At 34.6% G+C, this 21,864-nt stretch overlaps 1 protein-coding gene across 1 annotated transcript in view; it reads left to right on the top strand.

Moving 5' to 3' along the window:
* LAMA2 (laminin subunit alpha 2) overlaps positions 1–21,864 on the top strand; it is a 627,718-nt gene that overhangs the window by 307,580 nt on the left and 298,274 nt on the right. The window contains exons 11-12 of the mRNA XM_061207556.1: positions 12,987–13,127; positions 15,484–15,657. Of these exons, the coding sequence (XP_061063539.1) occupies positions 12,987–13,127; positions 15,484–15,657 (315 nt within the window). The remainder of the gene's footprint in view (positions 1–12,986; positions 13,128–15,483; positions 15,658–21,864) is intronic.

The following is a 21,864-nucleotide window of genomic DNA, read 5'->3' as shown; positions in this document are numbered from 1 at the left end:
AGAGAATAAATGCTCCATTGAAAAAGTTAGCATTCCATACTGATGTAAAAATAAATGTTACTTCTTTTTTTCTTTGTTCTCAAACATAGGTGGAATCTTATTAAGAATCTTTCCTTTATTAATTCATTAGTCTTATCTAGGCAGCTATAAATTATATGCTGATAGTTGTTATATGAGTGTGCATATGTATACAAACGTTAGACCATAAAATAAGAAGTAAATATTAGTATTGATGTTGAGTGTTCATTTATTGGGACAGGAATGTCTGAAATATGAAGCTAAATACTATAATAGTTATATAATAAGTATATATTTTATCAAGGATAATTTAGGTACCTATCTTGGACCACTGAAACAATAAATCTCCTGTCTATATAAACAGGCAGAAAGTCTACAGTCCATGGTAAAGAGTTGTCATGTACTGAAATATAGTAAATTAACTAGATTTAGTACCTTTTATTCTAATATTATCAGAAATGAAGACTTACACTTTTAGATCAAGACTGGAGTGGTCTGTGGGTGATCACTTTTTAAAGGACACCACCTTTCTTCATCCTGTATGTCTTTTGGGGCAATCCTAGAGGCTCTTAATGCATTTTCTCTAATATTTACCAAATATATTTCCTGTGTGTGATTTGTTCATTGCTGCACACAGGAAGACCCAAAGCAGCCAAAAATGAATTTAAAAAAAAAATTTATAAGAAAAAAGAGAAAGAGAATATTGTTACACACATACTATTTATAGAAGGGAGATGCCCAGTATTTGCGAGGAAAGAGTAACAAACACATAAAGGAGGCAGACCCCATTCATTTTCCTTGAAAAATATATAGAGAAAGGCTAGAACAGGAGAGTTGTCGCCATTAGCAGAGATCCGAGGGATAGTTCCTCGAGCCACCACCTGCTCTCTGCCTGCCTCAGTATTGCACTGAGAGTGATTATAATCCTAATAAGAAAAATGCCTTCTACAAAGTCACTTGAAGCTCTACATAGACAATTAAAACACAACAATAAGTAGCAATTAAGAAATCATAAAAGAGAATGAAAAATTAAGTAACTAGCATCATGAAAAGAGTTACCCTTCAACTATGTGATATTTTAAATAGATGACTATAAGTTCTTATAAACTAAATGTTTTTTGGGATAAAAACTTGCAGAAAGCAAGTCTCAGTAGATATCTACATAATTTTAAAAGTCATGAATTATATGCATGTTTAACAAAAACATGATTTGACATAGGATTGTCAGCTGATTATTCAAAACAACATATATCAAATGCTATTTAACAGGTAAAACATTATTGAGAAGCTAAGATACTAGAGACTTAAATTCAGGTAAAGTGATATCTATAAAAGCGTTCGTCTCCAAAATGTGTATTAACCAGTAAACATTTGCACATTTATTCTTTTTCACTATAATATATAACAGTTTTCCCTAATTTTCATTGGAAAAAAAATTTATTGAAGTTTGTAAACATTTTAAGAAAGTACTTTGTCATAAAGTCTTGGGCCTAAATTTATTTCTATTTAAATTTTAAATGACTAACGTTCTATTAAAATGCAGTACTGAGAAAAGTTGACACTGCTTTTCCCATTTCTGCCATTTCAAATACAAGTATTCTGGATAAAACAGAGCAAATAAATTTGCAATCATGTAGATTCAGGAAAGAAAGGGAATTTCCTAGATGTTAAACCAAAGAGGGAAGTCTAAGTTAAGCATAAACTCAAGCAAAACTGTGCAATTAAGGTCATGGGGGGGGGGTTGGGGGGTGGGAGACTGGTCATAGTCCTAAGATGGGGGTTAAAGTTTAGAGTTTTAGTGGCTTTTCTGAGACTTGACACTAGGATTTGGACTCACTGAGGGAAATTGGAACTGAATTCACTTAAGCTTAGACTCTAGAAATGTCCCCTGGCAGTGAAACAAACAGGCATGAGAAAATTGCACCTGCAAGCTAGGAGTGGCAACTAGAAAACATTCTCTTTCCTTTGGGGCTCTAGGTGGGTTAAAATAGTGCATTGTCAAACCCTCAAACCTGTGTGCCACATGGGAATGGGGTCAGTTTTATTCTCTCTTTCTGTGCTATAATTCTTCAACAAGTCAAGCAAACGGTATTTCCACAGGAAAGAAAGTATAGCCTTAACTGACAGTGAGCTCACTGGCAAGCAGTATACTGCACAAAAGGAAGATAACTACAAAAAAGAATAGAAGCCATAAAATTCAGAATATTTGTACACTAAAAACTTAAAAAAATAGGATAGTCTAAAAAAATTATATAAACATAAAATATGTAATCATAATTTTATAATATAAATAATAGAATAAAATACGTAGAAAATGTACAGTCATAAAAATATGACTAGAAAATAAAAGAACAAAGAAAGAAAAAATAGGAAAAAAACAACACAAAATAAGGCACTATATTAAAAGAATAAGCAGGTGTGGAAAAATGTTACTGTACTTTACTTCTAGAAATAAAAATATATGTAGTCATTGAAATTTAAAATTCAGTGAATGGGTTGAACAAGAGATTAGAAACTGCTGGATAGAGAATCAGAAATACAGAATGGAGGAAATTACTTATAAATTGTCATAGGGAGGTAAAGAAATAAAAATATGAGATGCTAAGTGGCATGGCTGCTAGAATGATAAAAAAAAAAACATAAAATTTAGCAGGACTGGCCAAAGAAGAGATTAGATGAAATTGGGGAGAAACAATATTCAAGAAATAATGAAGGAGTAAAGAATTATGTAGAATTAAAGAAAATTATACATCCGTTGAAGAAGATTAAAAAAAAAAAAAAGACCACCAGCAGGGCTTATAGTAGAAACCCTGCCCACTAGTCAAGACAAAGAGAAAAACATTAAAACTAGAGACAAATATCACATTATTGTGTTTCCCACTAATAGTTCAACTTCACTGAAAAAACTTCTCAGAATATATTTACTTTAGTCAAAGAATTTTGAACCCAGAAGAGTTTCACTGGATTGCAGAATACAAGAATCAGTCTATAAAAAGCAGTAGCATTTCTATACACTAGTGATAACCAATTAGCAAATGTAATAAAAATATTTAGAATAGTAACAAAACTATGTGGTGCTTAGAAATAAATGTTCTCAAGTACAGGTATATTTTAAAAGATTATTGAAGACCATAAAGTAATATTTAAAATGGGGAGATAGCTGCTAATATCAAGTGCTGGTAAAAATCTGGAGAAATGGAAATGCTGTTATTAGGATGAATTAGTACCACTACTTAGGAGGCCAATATGGTATTATCTAGTATCATTAAAGATATTAAAAACCTGTCAGCCAGCAACTCAATATCTAGATGTTTACCCCAAAAGAATCTTATATAACATGTATAAAGAGGCATATAAAAGCATGTAAAAGATGTTCAACATAGACCTACTTGTTATAATGAAAATTAGGAAAAATCTAAATATCCATAAAGAAGAAAAATAAATTATAATATATTCATGTAATCTGGTATAAGAAACAACTCGAGTGAGTGAAATAGGTCTTATGTGTAAAAACACTGATAAATTTCAGGTGAAGTGAAGGAAAAAAATGCCATTATGTTATCACTTATGTAAAGTTGTAAAACATAAAACATTCTATGAGCACACAAATGTAAATTTTAAAAATTTAAATACACTGATATGATGTGTACTAATTTCAGAATAATAGTTAACTCTAGAGAAAGAGGGAAAGGAATAGGATAGAAGCGCAGTGAGAGAAGTGAGATTCAAATGTGCTTAAGTTTTATTTCTTTAAAAATACAGCTGAAGCACACTTGGGAAAATATTCATATTTTTTACCTCTAGGTTGTGGGTAGTGGATAATTATATGTACTTTTCTAATGCTTTAAAATAGTTCCAGATTTAAACTTTCTCTAATTGAAGGAAAAAAAGGATTTCCTGATTTAAAAAGAGGTGAACAAAATTTCTCACTTAATACACTGTCAAATACTATTACCTCTACACATAAGATTTTCTGTTATATCCTTCTTCCGATAATGATATTACTGAGCACCCCATCCTAATTATATTTCAAAATATGAAAACAATGCAAACAAAAATATTTACTAATTGTTATGCATTATTAAAATTTTAAAAATTCTTCTCTCTTCTGGTAAATTACAAGAGATAAGACAATCTCAGATATATGACAAATCAAGTAAATGTAAATGCTGTTCTGACTCTTGGTATTTGTTCATTTTAAGTACTACATGCTAAAAATTGGCTCTTTTGAAGTTTGGTATCATATTATGTATCCAAAGTCAGTTGGATTGCAGGCTCTGATAAATAATACAAATAGAGTTTGATCTAGGTAGGAACATGTGCTTTTATTTTTATCAAAGTCATAATGGAAAGATAAATAGTGAAGTAAAAGACTAGAAATCAAAATCTGCATTTTCATCTTGTTTTGCTTTGGGTTTTTTATTGCACTTTACATTAAGTTCTTACTGATGCACAAAATGATGTGATCCGACCTTGGTTTACCTTGCCAGAATGTTCTTGAGCTTCAGCCGCTGTCTTCCAGCCTTGCTTAAATTTCTTGAGTCATCAACCTCTGTCTAACTCTGGAATTTTACAGATTCTATTCAAATTGCTGGGAAAACCTCACTCTGACCTTTCCCTTTGCTTACCTAGGCATTTTTCAAGGCTCAGTTCCACTTCTCAGCAAAGCTATCCTTTATCCCCCGGTATAAATCATTCTCCTGCCATAGTCACTTGTCACCTTTTTCTTTTCCTTTATGATCTTTTCACAATTTGCAATCCATTTAATGTCTATTGCACCTCTGTGATGACATCAATTCTGTATATTTTCTTCGTCATTGAAGAATAAGAAGATAACACAGTGGCTCATACATAAAAAAGAAGGAAAGGAGAAAAACTAAAAAAAGTGTGAAGCTTTGACAATTGCTTAAACTGTCTGATTCATATTTCTTAATTCATAAAATGATATTAAATCTTTCTTGCCCAACTCTCAATAGGTGTAATTATAACATTGAAGCCCTGTGCAAATATAAAGTATAATCATAAATACCTGCTGGATTAATTTTTTGATTATTTATATTGTTTTTTACAAGTAGAGATAAGTTTCCATTCTTTTCCCCAATGGGATTTTTATGGTGTGTGCTAATATTTTTATTGGTTTAAGTTTCCCTCCTCTTTTCCGTTTATGTACAGGAATGATTACCTCATTAACTTGTTAGGCTCGAACCCAGGGCATTTTTACAAGAGGCATTTGATTTATATATTTGATCCCAAATCTAAATTACAGATGTAAAATTTTTAGCATAAAAGGTACATGCCAGAATTTGTCTCTTGCAACAGTTACAGTTCAAAAATATTGTTTTTTCTAATATTAAAAGTTAAGGTTGTAAAAAGTGAGAACTAAATTTTCATTTATTTTCTTCTCTCTCTCTTTCTAACCCACCAAGTATTTATTATTTAGCCTTGGAACAATATATTTAAAGAGTAAACACTCAAGAAATAATGCTAATTATCTAATTATCCTTCTTTTGTTAACTTCTTTTAATACTAGGGTGCATTAGAATGAAGGCCATAACAGGAAAATCTGTAATTGACTACAAACACCCCGATAAACAAGCATGACTGCAAAATTTCTGAAGCAATTATCACAAAAAGTAACTTAAATGTCACTGGAGATATTCCTGGTAACTTTGTCGATAGAATTCACAGTTGGCTAACAATCACAGATAAACATGTACTGTTGAAGTTGTTCCTAATTTATAAGAAGGTGGCTTCATGAGAAAGAATACAGGGAAACTATTGTGACTATATTTCTCAAGAGAGAAACTGTGCTAAGGAAACTATAGCAAAAAGAAAATTGATGTCAACCCAACAGTATCTCACTTCAAGAAAAAAGAACCTAGTCAGATTTTTCTAATTCAACTTTGTTTTTAGGGAAAAAAAAAAGTACTAAAGACAAAAAGGACAGTTATTACATATATTTTTTGTAGGGTAGGCCACAAAATATCTAATTAGATACTCAGCTAAATATGTTCAACAGAAATATGTATATAAAGCACATATTTCTCTCTAACGGGATGAAAATTTGTTCTTGAGGGGCAAAAATATCATATCTGTTTTATGTATAAGGCAAACATATTCACACAGTGCATCAGCACATGCAGTATATCTGTAGAATTAAAATTTCATGGTGGGGATGATTATGCAAAAAATGACTAAGGAGGCTCCTTAGGGATAAGATAATAAAAACTAGGTTGAGAACCACTGGTCTGAAGTGACACTTTTTATTATCACGATACGTAAGAGAATAAAAATATTTATTATGTGGATTAATATTTGACAATGAAAAAATAATTAACTCTCATTAGTTCCTATTTAATTTTTGTTAATATAACCAACTGGAATAATGGTTTAGAAATGAAAAAAACTAGAATATTTGTTTTTAGGAAAATATGGTCATATAAGAGAATGTTAATCTCTAGAGTGGAAGTCTGAGCATTCTGGAAATTAAGTCTGGAGCATTCTGGAAATTACCTATTTCATAGGTAATTAAATTTGCAAATTAGAAAGAATCACTATTGAACTCTAAATAAATAAACTATTAAAATAAATTTACTGGATTGACAAGAGCTACCCATTTGAAATGCTGAGAGAGAGAGTAGATTAGACCCCATTTTGTTTAGATAAACAGTTAAAACGACTTTTAAAATTTGTATTAAATTACATGTTAACAATTCTTTTTAAAGTTGATCAGTACAAAGAAGTGATAGAATAATAGCTAAAGGAGAGAGAAGTCTCATAATGACTAAAATAGTATTTGGGCTAGAAGTCACAGACTCTCACCATCATTATTAGGTATTCAGGATCAATTGTTTTCACATACGTGCTTTAGCGACTGAGTTGGATGGTGACACATTATAAGGTATTTGCCTTTGAAGATCTTAGTAATATAAGTGGCAAGAAAAGAACAAAAACGATGGTTTTACTGTTTGGATTGATTGATTGATTTAAAAGACCTACAATAGACATTCTTACATCTGTGAACATTCTAATTAAAGAGAACAGTGCTGCAGTAGCCTATTTTACTCCTATCATGCAAACCTTGGGATACACCTTTTTCTTTCAGCCTTATGGCTTTTCTGTCTTATTCTTCCTTCAGGGGGTTGGAGAACTTTGGTCATAAATTCGGTGTCAGATCCAGAGCATGTACTCAATACTCCTCTTAGGGCAGTAACTCCTTTGTGCCTTATATTATACTTATTTGTCCACGTTCTTACTTCCTTTGCTATAATTGTCTTGAGGGCATTTTTTATATTCCCTCTGGCATTTCATATAATGCCTTATATGTAGTAGCTCAGCTATGATTTGATGAATGAATAATAACAGAGAATAAAGAAACAGTGAGAAGTGATATACAGAGCATTTATTAATAATTTGATATTGATAGCAAAGGAAATTAAAATGCTTAATGAACTTACCCATAAAGCAGACGGTTCATTCTCAAGCTGAAAATAAATTAGAAATACAATCAGGGGTTGCTTCATGGATGACAGTTGTTGATGAGTCATAAAGAAGTTTTGAAAAAGCAATTATGCACCTGGGAACCCATAAAAAGAATTGAAACCCAAGCTTCCAAGATCACATGTATTAGCAAACTACCAGAAAGTGGGGAACCTCTGTCTCTATGAAGGTGCAATAAAAGTCCTGGAACACCATGCTTCTGTGTTTGAATTGTGCCACTCTAAAAATCTAAAATTTATTAAATATCAAACTGTAATGTCCTCTAGTAATCACTGTTTTAAAACTAGTATCTTTTTAAAGAAAACTCTGGAGACACAATCCTTAAATAAGAAATTACTTAGATATATACTCTCTCAAGGGAGATTAGAAAACTAAAAGGAAGTAGAACTTGATATAACTAATTAATTCTATACATGTCCAGAAAGCAGAGTGCTAGGGAGCTAAAAAGATGTTCTCCCTGATTCTTCATTTTCCTACCAGCTTCAAGAGGCTCTTTAACCAGTCCATAAGGACACACATATAAGTAGGTACTATATCCACCATATTTACTATTTAGTGTTGGCTTAATATTCAACTGTAGTAGAGCTAGAGAAAAATCAGAACCAAGAACTTCTCAACTGAATGAATCTAGCTCAATCTGATTAGGAGCTAGAGAAAGTATGAAATAAAGAAAAAGTATGGTATAGACTCAGTACTGAAAAAGTAGAAGTCTAGAAACTTAAAGTGGTGGCTTCAAGCTGGGGTGCTATACAATATTATATAAGGGGATGCTATAATATTATATGAGATATATAAGGATGGGATGCTATACAATATTATATAATTTAGATATTTTTTAAGGTTTTAGATATATTTAGATATATATATTTTATATATTTTATACAAGCAATTATCAACTCATAAATTTGCCATACAATATTATAAAATATATATACTTTATAATATTGCTTTATGGATGTTATCTTTTTTTTTAATATTTTCCAACTTTGCTTTTTTTTTTAATTTTTAAAATTTATTTATTTATTTATTTATTTTTGGCTGTGTTGGGTCTTCGTTTCTGTGCAAGGGCTTTCTCTAGTTGCGGCAAGCGGGGGCCACTCTTCAGCGCAGTGCGCGGGCCTCTCACTATCGCGGCCTCTCTTGTTGGGAGCACAGGCTCTAGACGCGCACGCTCAGTAGTTGTGGCTCACGGGCCTAGATGCTCCGCGGCATGTGGGATCTTCCCAGACCAGAGCTCGAACCCGTGTCCCCTGCATTAGCAGACAGATTCTCAACCACTGCGCCACCAGGGAAGCCCCTGGGTAAGTTATCTTATATAAGATATATATATATCTTATATAAGATATATAAGGATGCTTAAATATTATATAAGATATTATAAAATATCTAAAATATTTTGCAAATTTATGAGTTGATAATTGCTTGTGAAGAGGGTTGAAGTGAATTGAGTATAGGATTAACTTGAGGACCTGTAGCAGGATCTAAAATATTTTGCCTAAAAGATTTGTCACAATAAACAAAGTAAAACTACCAGTTGGCTAACCTGTTTTTATAGGTGTAGACATCCTATTATCTTTACCATGGTGTGTTGGGGGACCCAAGACAACACTCATTTTCAATGATTCACTAGAAGGATTCAGAACTCTGAAAAGCTGTTATACTTGTGGTTTATTAAAGCGAAAAGGATACAGATTAAAATCAGCAAAGACAAAAGGTGCATAGGAAAGAATCAAGGAGAGACCAAGCACAAACTTCCAGTTATCCTCTCCCAGTAAAATCATACAGAGAGTGGTTAATTCTCCCAGCGACAGCATGTAACAACACATATGAGGTATTACCAACCAGGAGAACTCACCCAAGTCTTGGTGTCCAGGGTTTTTATTGGGGGTCAATTAAGTAGATATGGAGTCCTCATATAACTGGCCTTATTTACTCAGTCTCCAGTATCCCCAGAAGTCAAACTGATACAACAAGGCCAGGGTCCCAGGTAAACAAAACTAGGCATTCACCATAAATCACATCATTAGCATAAAATATCTGGTGTGACTCCTGGTTTCAGGTATACAAAGACATTCTTAGGACTTCCCTGGTGGTGCAGTGGTTAAGAATCCACCTGCCAACAGGAATAAAGACACAGATGTAGAGAATGAACTTGAGGACATGGGGAGGGGGAAGGGTAAGCTGGGATGAAGTGAGAGAGTGGCATGGACATATATACACTACCAAATGTAAAATAGATAGCTAGTGGGAAGCAGCCGCATAGCACAGGGAGATCAGCTCAGTGCTTTGTGACCGCCTAGAGGGGTGGGATAGGGAGGGTGGGAGGGAGACACAAGAGGGAGGAGATGTGGGGATATATGTATATGTATAGCTGATTCACTTTGTTATAAAGCAGAAACTAACACACCATTGTAAAGCAATTATACTCCAATAAAGATGTTAGGAAAAAAAAAAAAATGAATCTGCCTGCCAATGGAGGGGACACGGGTTCGAGCCCTGGGCCGGGAAGATCCCACATGCCGCGGAGCAACTAAGCCCGTGCGCCACAACTACTGAAGCCCGCGGGCCTAGAGGTCGTACTCCGCAACAAGAAGAGCCACCACAATGAGAAGCCTGCACAATGCAACCAAGAGTAGCCCCTGCTCACCGCAACTAGAGAAAGCCCGCGAGCAGCAACGAAGACCCAACACAGCCAAATAAATAAATGAATAAATAAATAAGTTTATTTAAAAAAAAAAAAGGACACTCTTAGCAGGCAAGATATTCTAAGAGTTTATAAGTTATCTCCCAGGAGCTATTCAAGGGACGGTCTTTTCAATTTAGAAAGTGCAGGGTTTGAGTACTCCAAGCCCATTGAATTAATACTTCCCTGCACCAATATGGTATTGAAAGATTTCTTTGTTCCAGTGTCTCACGTTTCATGGACATTTTACTTGCTATGGCCAACTTAGGTGCTTCAGGTATAGTTCTGTTGATTTATCTCCTGCTGAATAATTTTTAATGTCTTTTCACCAATTCCTGTGAGACAAGACCCATATCTCTTAGGGTAGCCTTAAAAGTTTATTACATGAAGTCAGGGGCCCTGGAACCCAAGTACCAAATTAAGTTCCTAGCATATAAGAAATATTCGATACATTTTTTTAAAGAGTAAATACTGAATGAATCTTCTAAGCTTTGAATTACTTCTTATTCCTAATATCTTTACTAACATAGGCCTCTATTCTGTCCCCTCCAACAGGTTGAATTTTTAAACCATGCTCCAAAGTTTAAGTCAAATTCCACTCCTGTCATAAATCCTCCTCAAGCCTTCATAGCAGAAACTAGCCCCTCCTCCTCTGTGTTGCCAAAATTTAATTTATTTCTGAGATGCCTTTTTCATATTCCACCTTGCCTTAAGGTTGATTGTAAATGTATATTTTTACCCAACTCTAGATGCTGGCTTGTAAAAACAGAGACCTTGACTCACCCATCTTTATAGTCCCTAGAATGTCTACCCTAATGTGATGCTTCGGTTTATTAAATTAAATTGAATATTGCTATTATTTAATCATTACTTTTCAAGGTCATATTGCCAGGCGAAAATGTAGGTACAGAAAATGTAACTAATGTCTGAAAGTTTCTAATTGTTGAACTCAGTCTGAATCTCAGAAAAGTGGTATTCCAAGCTTTCAAATTAGAGTAAATGAAAGTAGATTAGACCAACCACATAAGAACACAGTGTACAGAACAGCTGTACTGTGTCTTCAACAGGATAAGCTAAATTATAATTATAGATATGTTTCATCTTTCCTGCCTGTGTACTCTTCTGAAGATGCTCTCAACTTCAGGGTTTTGGGGATTTATTTGTCACCTTAGGTCTGAAATTAGTTTGATTAGTTTTGTTGACATCTACCATCTCAAAAAATCTGAAATTTACCTTAGAAACAAAAACTAGCAAGAATATCAGTGCAGTCATTAAATCTGTGTACATATTGGGAAGCTAAAGTTTGACACATGAAACGGGCCTAGAGATACCTCTTCGTTTAGGCTCCCGGCAATGTAGAAATGGTTGAGGTGGTAAATAGCTCTTAGAAATTGAGCCCAAAAGTTACTTTCAAATAAATTATTCTCTTGGATACAGGGAGAACTTCTTTGTTTATTTTTTATAAACTTGTCTATTTTTCTCTCTATTGTTCTTCCCTCTTCTGTCTTTCCCCCATGTTCTCAGATTTTATTATCCTATCTTCTGACCAATCTTGCTTTATTCAAAAATGTTTTTATGAAACATCTACTAGGTGGAAAATATGACCACCGAGAGACTTATTTAAACTTAATAAAGTTTTATTAAGCTAGTGCTCAGTGTTTACCAGGAACATTGCCATTTTCTGGTACTATAGAGGTAAGTAAGACAGGGTTCTACCTCTGAACGGATTATGGTATGTAGCTGGGGAGAATAATCTTAGAAGATACAGCAGTACATTTTTGTGGTTAGAATAGAGCAATGTGTAAAGGGCAATGGGAACACATATGAGAGAGAAGTTAGTTCTCTAAGGAAAAGGAAAGCTTCAGAATTGAAGTAATAAGGGAATTCGAGGAAGAGGGAAAATGTGGAGCAAATTCATGTGTGGGGAATATTGAGAATCTGTTTCCTGGAAAGCAGGGAACTTTCATTGAGAAGACATTAGTCAAGATTAACCATTCTTTAAATTGAGAGATTACACCCTTCCCAGTTTTTCATCATATAGTCAGCTTTCCCTGGCTTGAATCCCACCTATAAACAAATAATTTTTCAGTGTATTGGACCTAGGATTAATGAAACCAATCTGGAGAGCAGTCACTGAATGAGAATTATTTTTTCCCATAATGTTACTATATGATTAACTGGCTATACCAGCGTGTTAAAGGAAACACTGAAAATTAACCGGGGAAAATTTTCCTCCCTTCCTACTGGATCTCATCAGGGAAATAGTATAACTATCTGCCCCGGTATCTCTACTTGTCAGATTCTTATGCTTGCTTCAAATATATGTATTTTTAATATGTGGTGTGGAAAGTATTTTACCATCTGTATAATTTCATTGTTCTATTCTACATCCATGTATTAGCTTAATGTCTTTTATTTTTATCATATATCATGTGTTCCTAAGAGGAAGTACTTCAACAACATAGAACGGTAAATAGTAAACCAATTGTCTAACTTATTGCTGTATTTATCATGACATTTACTCCATACCCTTGACAGAGATAAAGATCAAATTGTAACTTACTGCAGTAGATTAGAATCCAAATTATTTCCTATCAGTGTGGTTAGGACAGCATATAACTTAATAAGAAGCTTTTGAGAAGATTTTTAAAAATATCATTATACTTTAAATAAGGCTAAGAGGTAAAATGAAGAATAGAAAGCTTATATTTTTCTTAAACAGAAATAGAGACAATGCTTCATTTTGAAGGGCACCTCTGTTGCTAACTCACTTCTCTATTTATAGGAAAATGTCGAAGGAGGAGACTGTAGTCGCTGCAAATTCGGCTTCTTCAATTTGCAAGAGGATAATCATAAAGGTTGTGATGAGTGTTTCTGTTCAGGGGTTTCAGACAGATGTCAGAGCTCCTACTGGACCTATGGCAATGTAAGCAACAGCCTTTGAATCCTATGTGCTGCTCCACGGGGCTTCTTACTATTGTTGTTGTTTTCCTTCTATAAGAAATTAAGTTTTTTTCTTGTAGTGAGCTTCTACTTAAACTTATCAAGAAGAAGTGATGGAATTTTCTTTCAAATGCTAGTTGTGCCTCTTTGACCAAAGGCTTTAAGATTTTATTTGTACCAATGTGTAGACTGGAACCTCTTAGAATAAGCCAACACTAGCCTTTCCGGGGTCCATGATCATTATGTGAAGCAGTAACGGAATTAATGTTGCTTTAGCCTCAAGGGCAGGTGATTCAACAGAGAAAACATCAGATTGTGCTATGAAAGATTATGTATTTCACTCACCAGTATTTTTGGTATACCCATTTATAAAAACTCCTTTAATAACTATATACATGGTACATATTACCCACCAGCCTTTAGTTGTGATTTGATGTTGCCAGGGCCCTTTCTTCGTTAAAAGGAGACACTGAATTTGAACAATACCTTCATTCTTAATTGATTTGAAAAAGTTCAAATTATTACCTGTTTAGTAGTTACTGGGATATTCTTCCTCTACCATAAACATAAACATGTTTCCCTTCCCACCTTCATTGCTCATCATACTCCCATTGCCTTTTCAACCCTTCACAGACAGCGATTGTCTCCTTATAAAAGAGGACCTTTGGGAATTTCAAATAGCCTATGTGGCAGCACTTAGGAGTACAGAGTAACAGGAAACAGGCTGGGAAAAGAAAGAGAGACCTACAGAGTGAATGAGAAACTATACCATATAGGGCTGAGTTTACTGAGAAGTTGAGTTCTTATCCTTGGAGAGTCACTGGAGGATTTTAGCAGGAGACTGTTATGGTTAGGGTTGGGTTTTACAAAGATCACTATTTTAATAAAACTGTCTTCCAAACACTACTCTTGCCTTTCAACTTCAGTCAGCTAACTAATCCTTAACACAACTATGAAAATTTTCTCTGCCTGTATTGCTTTTAAAGTCTGAAATATTATGAGTAGTTTCTGATTGTACTCTCATACCTAAATTTGAACCTATACATACTTTATCAAATGCATAGCTTTTGGAGCAGATTATATAGAACCAACAACACGTGAACATCTGGTCTAACTTCTTTCTTTTGTTTGTAGAGTCGCACCTCACCCTCTAGACTGTTCCATTAATGTACTAAAGTTTTATGGTTAGCAGAGGAACAGAGGTAGAACTCAGCCTTGTTCTTCAGAAACTAGGTCCATTGATATTTCCATTTCAGTAGGTCTTCTGGAAAGAACTTTCTCTGAATCTCACTGTGCTGTCTTAGAGTGTCTGATGATGATGTTGGAAAGGGAAGAGAAGGAAGTAATATGTATCTTGTAGTGTGGCTATCCCATAAGCTTTTACTTAATCTCTCTTTCTTTGACCAGGGCAGTCCCAGCAATTCCACAGCTTTGGGAGATGCAGAATCAAATGACCTCTACATGAAGAAATTTTTAAAAATATTTCATCCACATATTATCACCATTACCAGTCTGCTCCCCATCACCTACAACACCAAGCAGCTCACACACATTTAGTGGGCCCCTGGTAGCCACAAACCCCAGTATCCAGTGTTTTGTCCTGACGAGGTTGGATGGTTTTGAATTGTAGCTATGTGCCCACCCATGGCTGGAGTATAAACATGGAAAAGCAAATCATCATGTATTCCCTAATTCCTCCTTAAAGGCTCCTTCCTTCTCTGGGCCAAGGATCTAGGCTAGGAGTTCCTACAACACTTCCAACCTCATGGGAAGGAATAGGTACAGTATTGTGAGCTGGTAGATTCAAATGCCCTTGAGCCTCAAAGTTTAAATATATGAAAAGGAAGGAAATATTAAATGAAAAGCTACCTTTCATATCTTTTTTCTTCCTCTGCTTTACAAACACATACGTAACACCTTTTGAAATAATTTTTTCTATAAGAAACGGGAAATTACTAGTGGAGTGAAAAACATGAAAATCAAAGTTCAACTATTTGATAATTTATATAACATTACGTGTGATTTTGAATGAGTTTCTATTTTTAAGAAAGAAGTATTTGTAATCATGATTTTAAAAAAGCACATTGGATCAATAAAAGCAGGTTACTATATCGTACCATCCAAACTCTTAGAAACATCAAGCAAAAAAATAATTGGTACCTAAAGTTGAGAACATCTGATAAGTTTAATGATATTCACAACTCTCATATTCTTCTAAACTTTCATAGTTTTTGCGTCTTTAATTTTCAAAAAATGAACACTACAGGAATATGAAAGAGAAAAGAAGTGGGTGGGTTTTTTTTTTTCCTAAGTAACGATGGTTGTGTGTTTTCTTTAAGATACAAGACATGAGTGGCTGGTATCTGACTGACATCTCTGGCCACATTCGAGTGACTCCGCAGCAGGATGACTTAGATCCACATCAGCAGATCAGCATCAGCAGCGTGGAGGCCCGACGAGCCCTGCCCCAGAGCTACTACTGGAGCGCGCCAGCTCTGTATCTGGGAAACAAAGTAAGTCCAGATAGTGCTTGCTTCTTGCTACTTTGCTTCAACTGATCAATAAGAATAATAGGTTTTATTTAGTCTTTCTTTAAAGAAAGATAAAATCAAATATATACTGTATTGAATTGCTGGAAACAGCTGAATCAGATTAAGTTGGACATTTCTGCCCTGCCCCGTGGGCCACAGCATCCCTACTTCACAACTCTACGTAGTTGCTGTTCTGTGTCAACATTTTGAATCTACAAATAAATTAATGAAACCTCTAGGATATTTTCTTGCAAAACAAATTATAGATATTGGAAGAGACGGTGTTATGTTTACCTGAAATAGCTGTTTTTCTAGAGTTGTCGATGGTGCAATACTTACTGAAGTTTTTCTCATCCGTTTCTATTTCATTTCAAAACTGATATTCAAGAGAGCTACTTTTTCTACCTTGTCTGAATGTTAACTGGAAATGAAATTTATTACACAACTAATTTAATGCTTGCCATGAAGCTTATATAAACACCATATTTCCTGGAGCTCAGGAAGAGAACTACCCTAAGAGAAGTGCCAGACTGAAAGCACATGTTTGTTTCCAAGCCCACTCACACACATATAAAAACACACACAGATAAACAAATGTAGCAATCTCAGAAATGCAGGTGCTTCCCCCCGCCCCCAGCCTGTTGTGGATTAACTTTATCTAGATAGGTTCCTTGGCTTTTATCATTTTATTTTATTTTATTTTGCTTAACAATTTTGTTGGAAACAAAATTTGATATAGTAATTCTAAGTGGGAATATTTGCTTGGTCTGTGGAACTTAATACCTTTTCAGCTAATAGTTGTCACCTAATCACACCAGAAATTGTGAGAGTCCGAGAAAAATTCGTTAGCAAATTGATGCTATTTAAGCCTAGTTTTCACCTATAAGAATATAGCATTACTTTTGAAGAAATCTTCATTGATTAAATAAATAAAAATGTATTAATAGTTAGTGGCATGTGAGTATTGAGATAGAAAACCTTACTAGTTCATATGAATGGGAACTAGTGGTTTTAGCTGACTGAAAACATTTTAATTCATGGCCTGTTTCTTATTTTTACACGCTTCTGAATACCATTATGAAAAATGTGTAAATGAATAAAACACATTTTCATTGAATATGTATTTTTAAAGAGACAGTGTATATTGCATAAAATTTTCTATCTGTAGTAAAATCCAATTAAACTTTTACTTCAAAGCCCTTTCCAACAAGAAGTCCTTCTATCCTATTCTATTTAGGAACTTCCTGAATCCCCGACAAGAATAAAATAGCACATACGACTTGAATGTCTATAGCTTAAAATTGCCAAAAAAAATAAATACATACATAAACTGTCTTTTTTCTAACTGCTCTGAGGAGTTTAGAGAAGAGCCATTGGATGAGTTTCAGAGGTCTTACTTTTCTTACAATGGGGAAATTTACTTACAGATAGTTTTTAAATAGAATATTCTTTACCATATTTTCCATCATTTCTTCTTTGCTCATATGCTTTTTCTTTCTGTTGGCTGAAAATCAAACTGACAGAAGGAAAGCAAGCAAATGCAATATTAAATAGCATCAGAGCAAATGATTTGGACATCCTGTTCGTAGTTGTTGGTTCCCAGAGATAACTTCCCCTATCCTGGCTGAACTGCTTCTTATATCCACCCACAATGAAGTGCTTCATGTCCCCCACAGATCATTTTCACATCAAAAAGCTGTGCTTGCCTGTGCTTCAGTTTCCATTCAGTGAACAAAATAATCGTAACAGGGTGTGCAGATTGTTTGAATATGGAAGACATTTTTTAATGTAATGTGAAATCCCTCTGTGGTTTACGGTCAGATATCTCAGTATGAATGAAACAATTTGCCTTAATAACTGAACCATATAAATTTTTGATACTACAATAATACTGCCAGCTCTCACAGATTACCACAGTACATCTTAACTGTCATGTCATATCACATAAATTACAGTCATGATGACATGCTTAGCTTGGTTGATTTAATATCTTGCTAAGGAAATGGAAAATTGTAAGGCCTTGTTTGTAAATCCAGTAAAGCCACTTTTCTAAATAGTTGAGGCTAAGTTCTTTACCAGTAATTGCTGTAGGAATCAGAGCCATTGCCAGAATCTGACAGAAATAGTATATCAAGAAACTAGTATATCTGCTTAGATACTGAATTTCGTTTACATCCATGACCAGGGAGCTGTGGGTACATACATAATCCCTCCTCTGCCTTTTTATTGTTAATTCCTAAGTCAAAAAATGTATATATTTATGAGACGCTATTAGCTTTTCCTAAATATTTATATAACCAATTTTCAAACATTTTCCAAGTTACTTGGTTATAAGTCCACTTATAACAGAAGGGAGATGTGCTGTACATATTGTTATAGTGAAGGTGCCACATGCCAGTCTTCCTTTTTTTTGGTAACCTAACCCCAAATAATAAAACTACTCTCACTTGGGATACACTTTGCTAACATAGAAACCTGCCTGATCATAATTAAACTGAAGAGCACTAGCCAATTTAGCAAAGGAATACTTTTCACCTTAAGAAACATTTTTATTGACTGCAGTTCCTCTTTGGACTAATGAGGAGTACATAAGTGAATATAGTTATGTATGTGGATAGTGGATGAGGCCTAGAAAAAGGTAGCATATTTTTATACTACCCATTTAAAAATTTTCCATGATCTTTTTGTCAATTGCAAGTTTTTGTGCCCAACACACAGTGGAGCCAAACAAACCAAGACATCAGAGTTTGGAGCTGAGAAAGGTTAATTGCAGGGCCAAGCAAGGAGAATGGGGTGGCTCATGCTTAAAAGACCCAAAATCCTGGAAGTGATTTTAAAGGCAAAGTGATGGAGGGGAGTTGCCTGGTGTGTGATCAGCCTGTGCCCAGTTCTCTGATTGGTTGATGGCGAGATAACAGGGCAGTGTCACAGGGCTTAACATTATCAATCTTCAGGTTCAATATGTCTGGGGGCTATGAGCTTATGGTCATTAAGTAGTTAACTTCTTCCATTTGGTGGGGGTTTTAGCATCTGTAAAACAACTCAGGAAATGTGCATCAGATACAGTTATCTAGGTGCTTCAGGGAGGAACTAAAGATTCTGTGACTGTCATATGGCTGATTTATTGTTTAAATTCTTACCAATTCTCCTGGCCCAACTGCTATTTTTTTCACTACATGTTCACATCCTTTCAATCATTAATTCTTGAGCCAGGCTTTTGTGACTCAGGGGAGGCCTGGGAGACTACAGGTTTTCTACAAACAAGAGGCCAGCAGAGGACATGGGGGAAGGGGTCTGTCCTGAGAAGGCCCCAGAGGGTCTTGCTGGGTTACAATCTCAACTATGAGTTAGTTCCTCAACAGCAATCTTGAAAATGTCTTTTTTCTCATATGTGAGTGAGTATTTAGCACAATTGTCACAATCGAGTGTTAATTCCCTGCCCCCCTCCATTCTAAATATTCAAAGAGAATTAAGTCAGGCACCCACAGGGCTCTACTAGGCAGCAGCTTCTTTTCAAAATGCTTGGCCCATGTTAATGCTTGGTTTTAGGGCAGTTGTTTAAGCATGAAACTAGGCAGGAATGGAAAGAGCTAGAGGACAAAGAGTCCTGCTGATTTGCTACAGGCTACAGCTATTGAGAAACAGTTTGGGTATTTCAGAGTTGGAATAATTTACTGCTTTAGTAAACTAAGTGCTATTGGAGCACTGAAATGGTCATTTACTTAAGGTTACCCTAGTGGTCTGAAATAGATAGTGCAGCTTCCAAAAGCAATTCTCTTCCCATCCGTAAAGTTCCCTGAGAATCTGGCTTGGCCTATCTACTGTTCCCACATTACCATTAAGGTTTGAAAATCTCTCTCTGAGTGTTATTAAATTAATCTTGTGTGATTGGGTTTTTACAAAACAATGCTTATTTTCTACAACATTATAGTGTCTTTTTCTGTTTCTAGCTTAGAGAAGCTTTTAAATTGTTTCATGTAGTTGCCAAGAATACCTATAGTTTCGCTTAAGATGCACATTATGAGGCTGCTGGCAAAATAGCATCTGGTTCTAAAAGTAATCTCTGGTATTTCTTTGCTGTGTTTGCTTGACTTTCAGTTCTACCCCTCAGATCCCTAATTAAAGCTGTGGACTTGAAGGAGATTGATGTTTGAGATTTACAGGACAGGGTAGTCCTTGTTACATAAAAGGAACTTCACAAATATTTTGTGATCAATGCTACATTTTTAACAGCAACAGAATAGTTTTCATTAGATTGCTCAGAAATGACTCTTGAGTTGGGATTTAAGTTAGAATTGAAAGATGATTTCAATCTTGGTTAAAAAAAAACTAAAAACTTACTAATAAGCATGATCCACTCTCCTTTTATCAGCATAATTTGTATTTCTGACTTCTTTGCTCCACATTCCTCAAAATCATTCAGAAGTAAAGGTCAAACTCTCTCCCTCATCCTTAATATCCTCCAATTTAAGTCTTAGATTAAATGGATTAATTAAGAAAGTATTATGTATGTGGTGAATGGTAGGGCCATAAAAGTAAATAGGATAAATCAACTGTGATTGAATTTTTATTCCATAAATGAGATCATATAAAAAATGATTTGGTGATGGAGTAGTACTAGAAGAAGATCTGTTGTCAAGAATAAACCAAATGAATTGTTAGGGGCAAATGAGGAAACATATTTATTAAAAAGCAAACAAAAGAACTCAAGAACTCATTTATTGCCCATAGTTCTGGTAATGTCTATTATGCAAAATTAGCCCACCTATGAGGACTCAAAGTCAAATTTCTAGAATAATGAAAATTAATAAAACTGACTTAAGCGGAAAAATGTGAAAAGTGATATGAATTTTAAAGCAATTGAACCAGTAGCCAAAAACTTCTTCCCATAAAGAAAACAAGTAGTTTGTTTACTTCTGTTTATTTTGTTCGATCACATTTCAAACCTTAAAAATTTTTTTCAATCTTACAAGGTTTCCAGAGAACAGAACAGTGAGGACTACTCCTCAAGCAATTTTATGTGGCTTAGTATGCTGGACATCAGGGAGGTATGAAAAAGGAAATCCCTGTCCAAACTCATTCATGAAAATAGATGCAAACATCCTAACCAAAGCATGAACAATAGAATCCATAATGTATAAAAATGGTAAAACTAAATTGGCCAGGTTACTTTTATCATAGGAGTTCAGTGTTGGTTTAATATCAAAAAATCAGTGTAAGTAATTGACAATATTGACTGATTAAAGGAGAGGGAAAAAATATTTCAATAGAGGTAGAAAAAGAAATAGTTAAAATTAAATAATGATTCATGATGTTTTAAAAAATTTGCAGACTAGGATTGGAAAGGCACTGCTTCATCTGATGAAGAGTATCTACACAAAAATGAATAGCATCTATGTTGAAAGAATTCTTTAAGATCGCAAACAATTTTCACTCTGACCACTTTTATTTAACATTGTACTAGAAGATTTGGACAGTGCAGTAAGATAAAAAATAAAAGATACAGAGGTCGAAAAGGAAGAAATAATAATTTTCTATTCTAGACTTTGTTGTAAAGATTACTGCTTTGATGTGATCACTTAAGTGCCTCAATTCTATAAGCTAAAAATGGTTGTCATGCTTAATTAATCACAAGGATTCCAATAGCACTCTTATCTTACCAGGTAGTTTCAGGAAATTCTGTTATTGTCAGCAGGGCATATGGGGGAAGCATAAAGCTTACATTTATATTACTGAGGTCTTCTCGTCACTTCCAACAGTAGTAGTTGAGTAAAGCAGACACCCTCTCACCTTACTTTTTCTGAAGCTCTCCCTCTGTTACCTAGGTCAGAGATTCCAAGTAGCTAAAATTCAACATTTGCCACATGGAAAAAGGAGCTATGTGATAAGATCCCAATCTGAAATGTGATGAATTATTGAACAGGTAGTTTGTTGGGTGATTGAAAATTACCTGTGAAAGAGTGCTTATCTCCTTGAGTCACGTAGAAAGCTGACGGAATTGAGCCAATTTGACTGACTGTCTCTTCAATGAGTTGTGACCTCTCGATGGTAATAGCTTATTATGATGATAAATGAACCCATCTCTTCAACTGAAGCCTGAGTACACACTTCAGCAGTTTCCTTGAATCATGAGGCCATTACCTCTCAAGTTCAGATCGACAGCAGTGACAGCCACGGGAGCAGAGAGCA

This window comes from Eubalaena glacialis, chromosome 12 (assembly GCF_028564815.1).
Source record: "Eubalaena glacialis isolate mEubGla1 chromosome 12, mEubGla1.1.hap2.+ XY, whole genome shotgun sequence".
Lineage (NCBI taxonomy): Eukaryota > Metazoa > Chordata > Mammalia > Artiodactyla > Balaenidae > Eubalaena > Eubalaena glacialis.
This window is presented reverse-complemented; position numbering and strand designations above follow the sequence as displayed.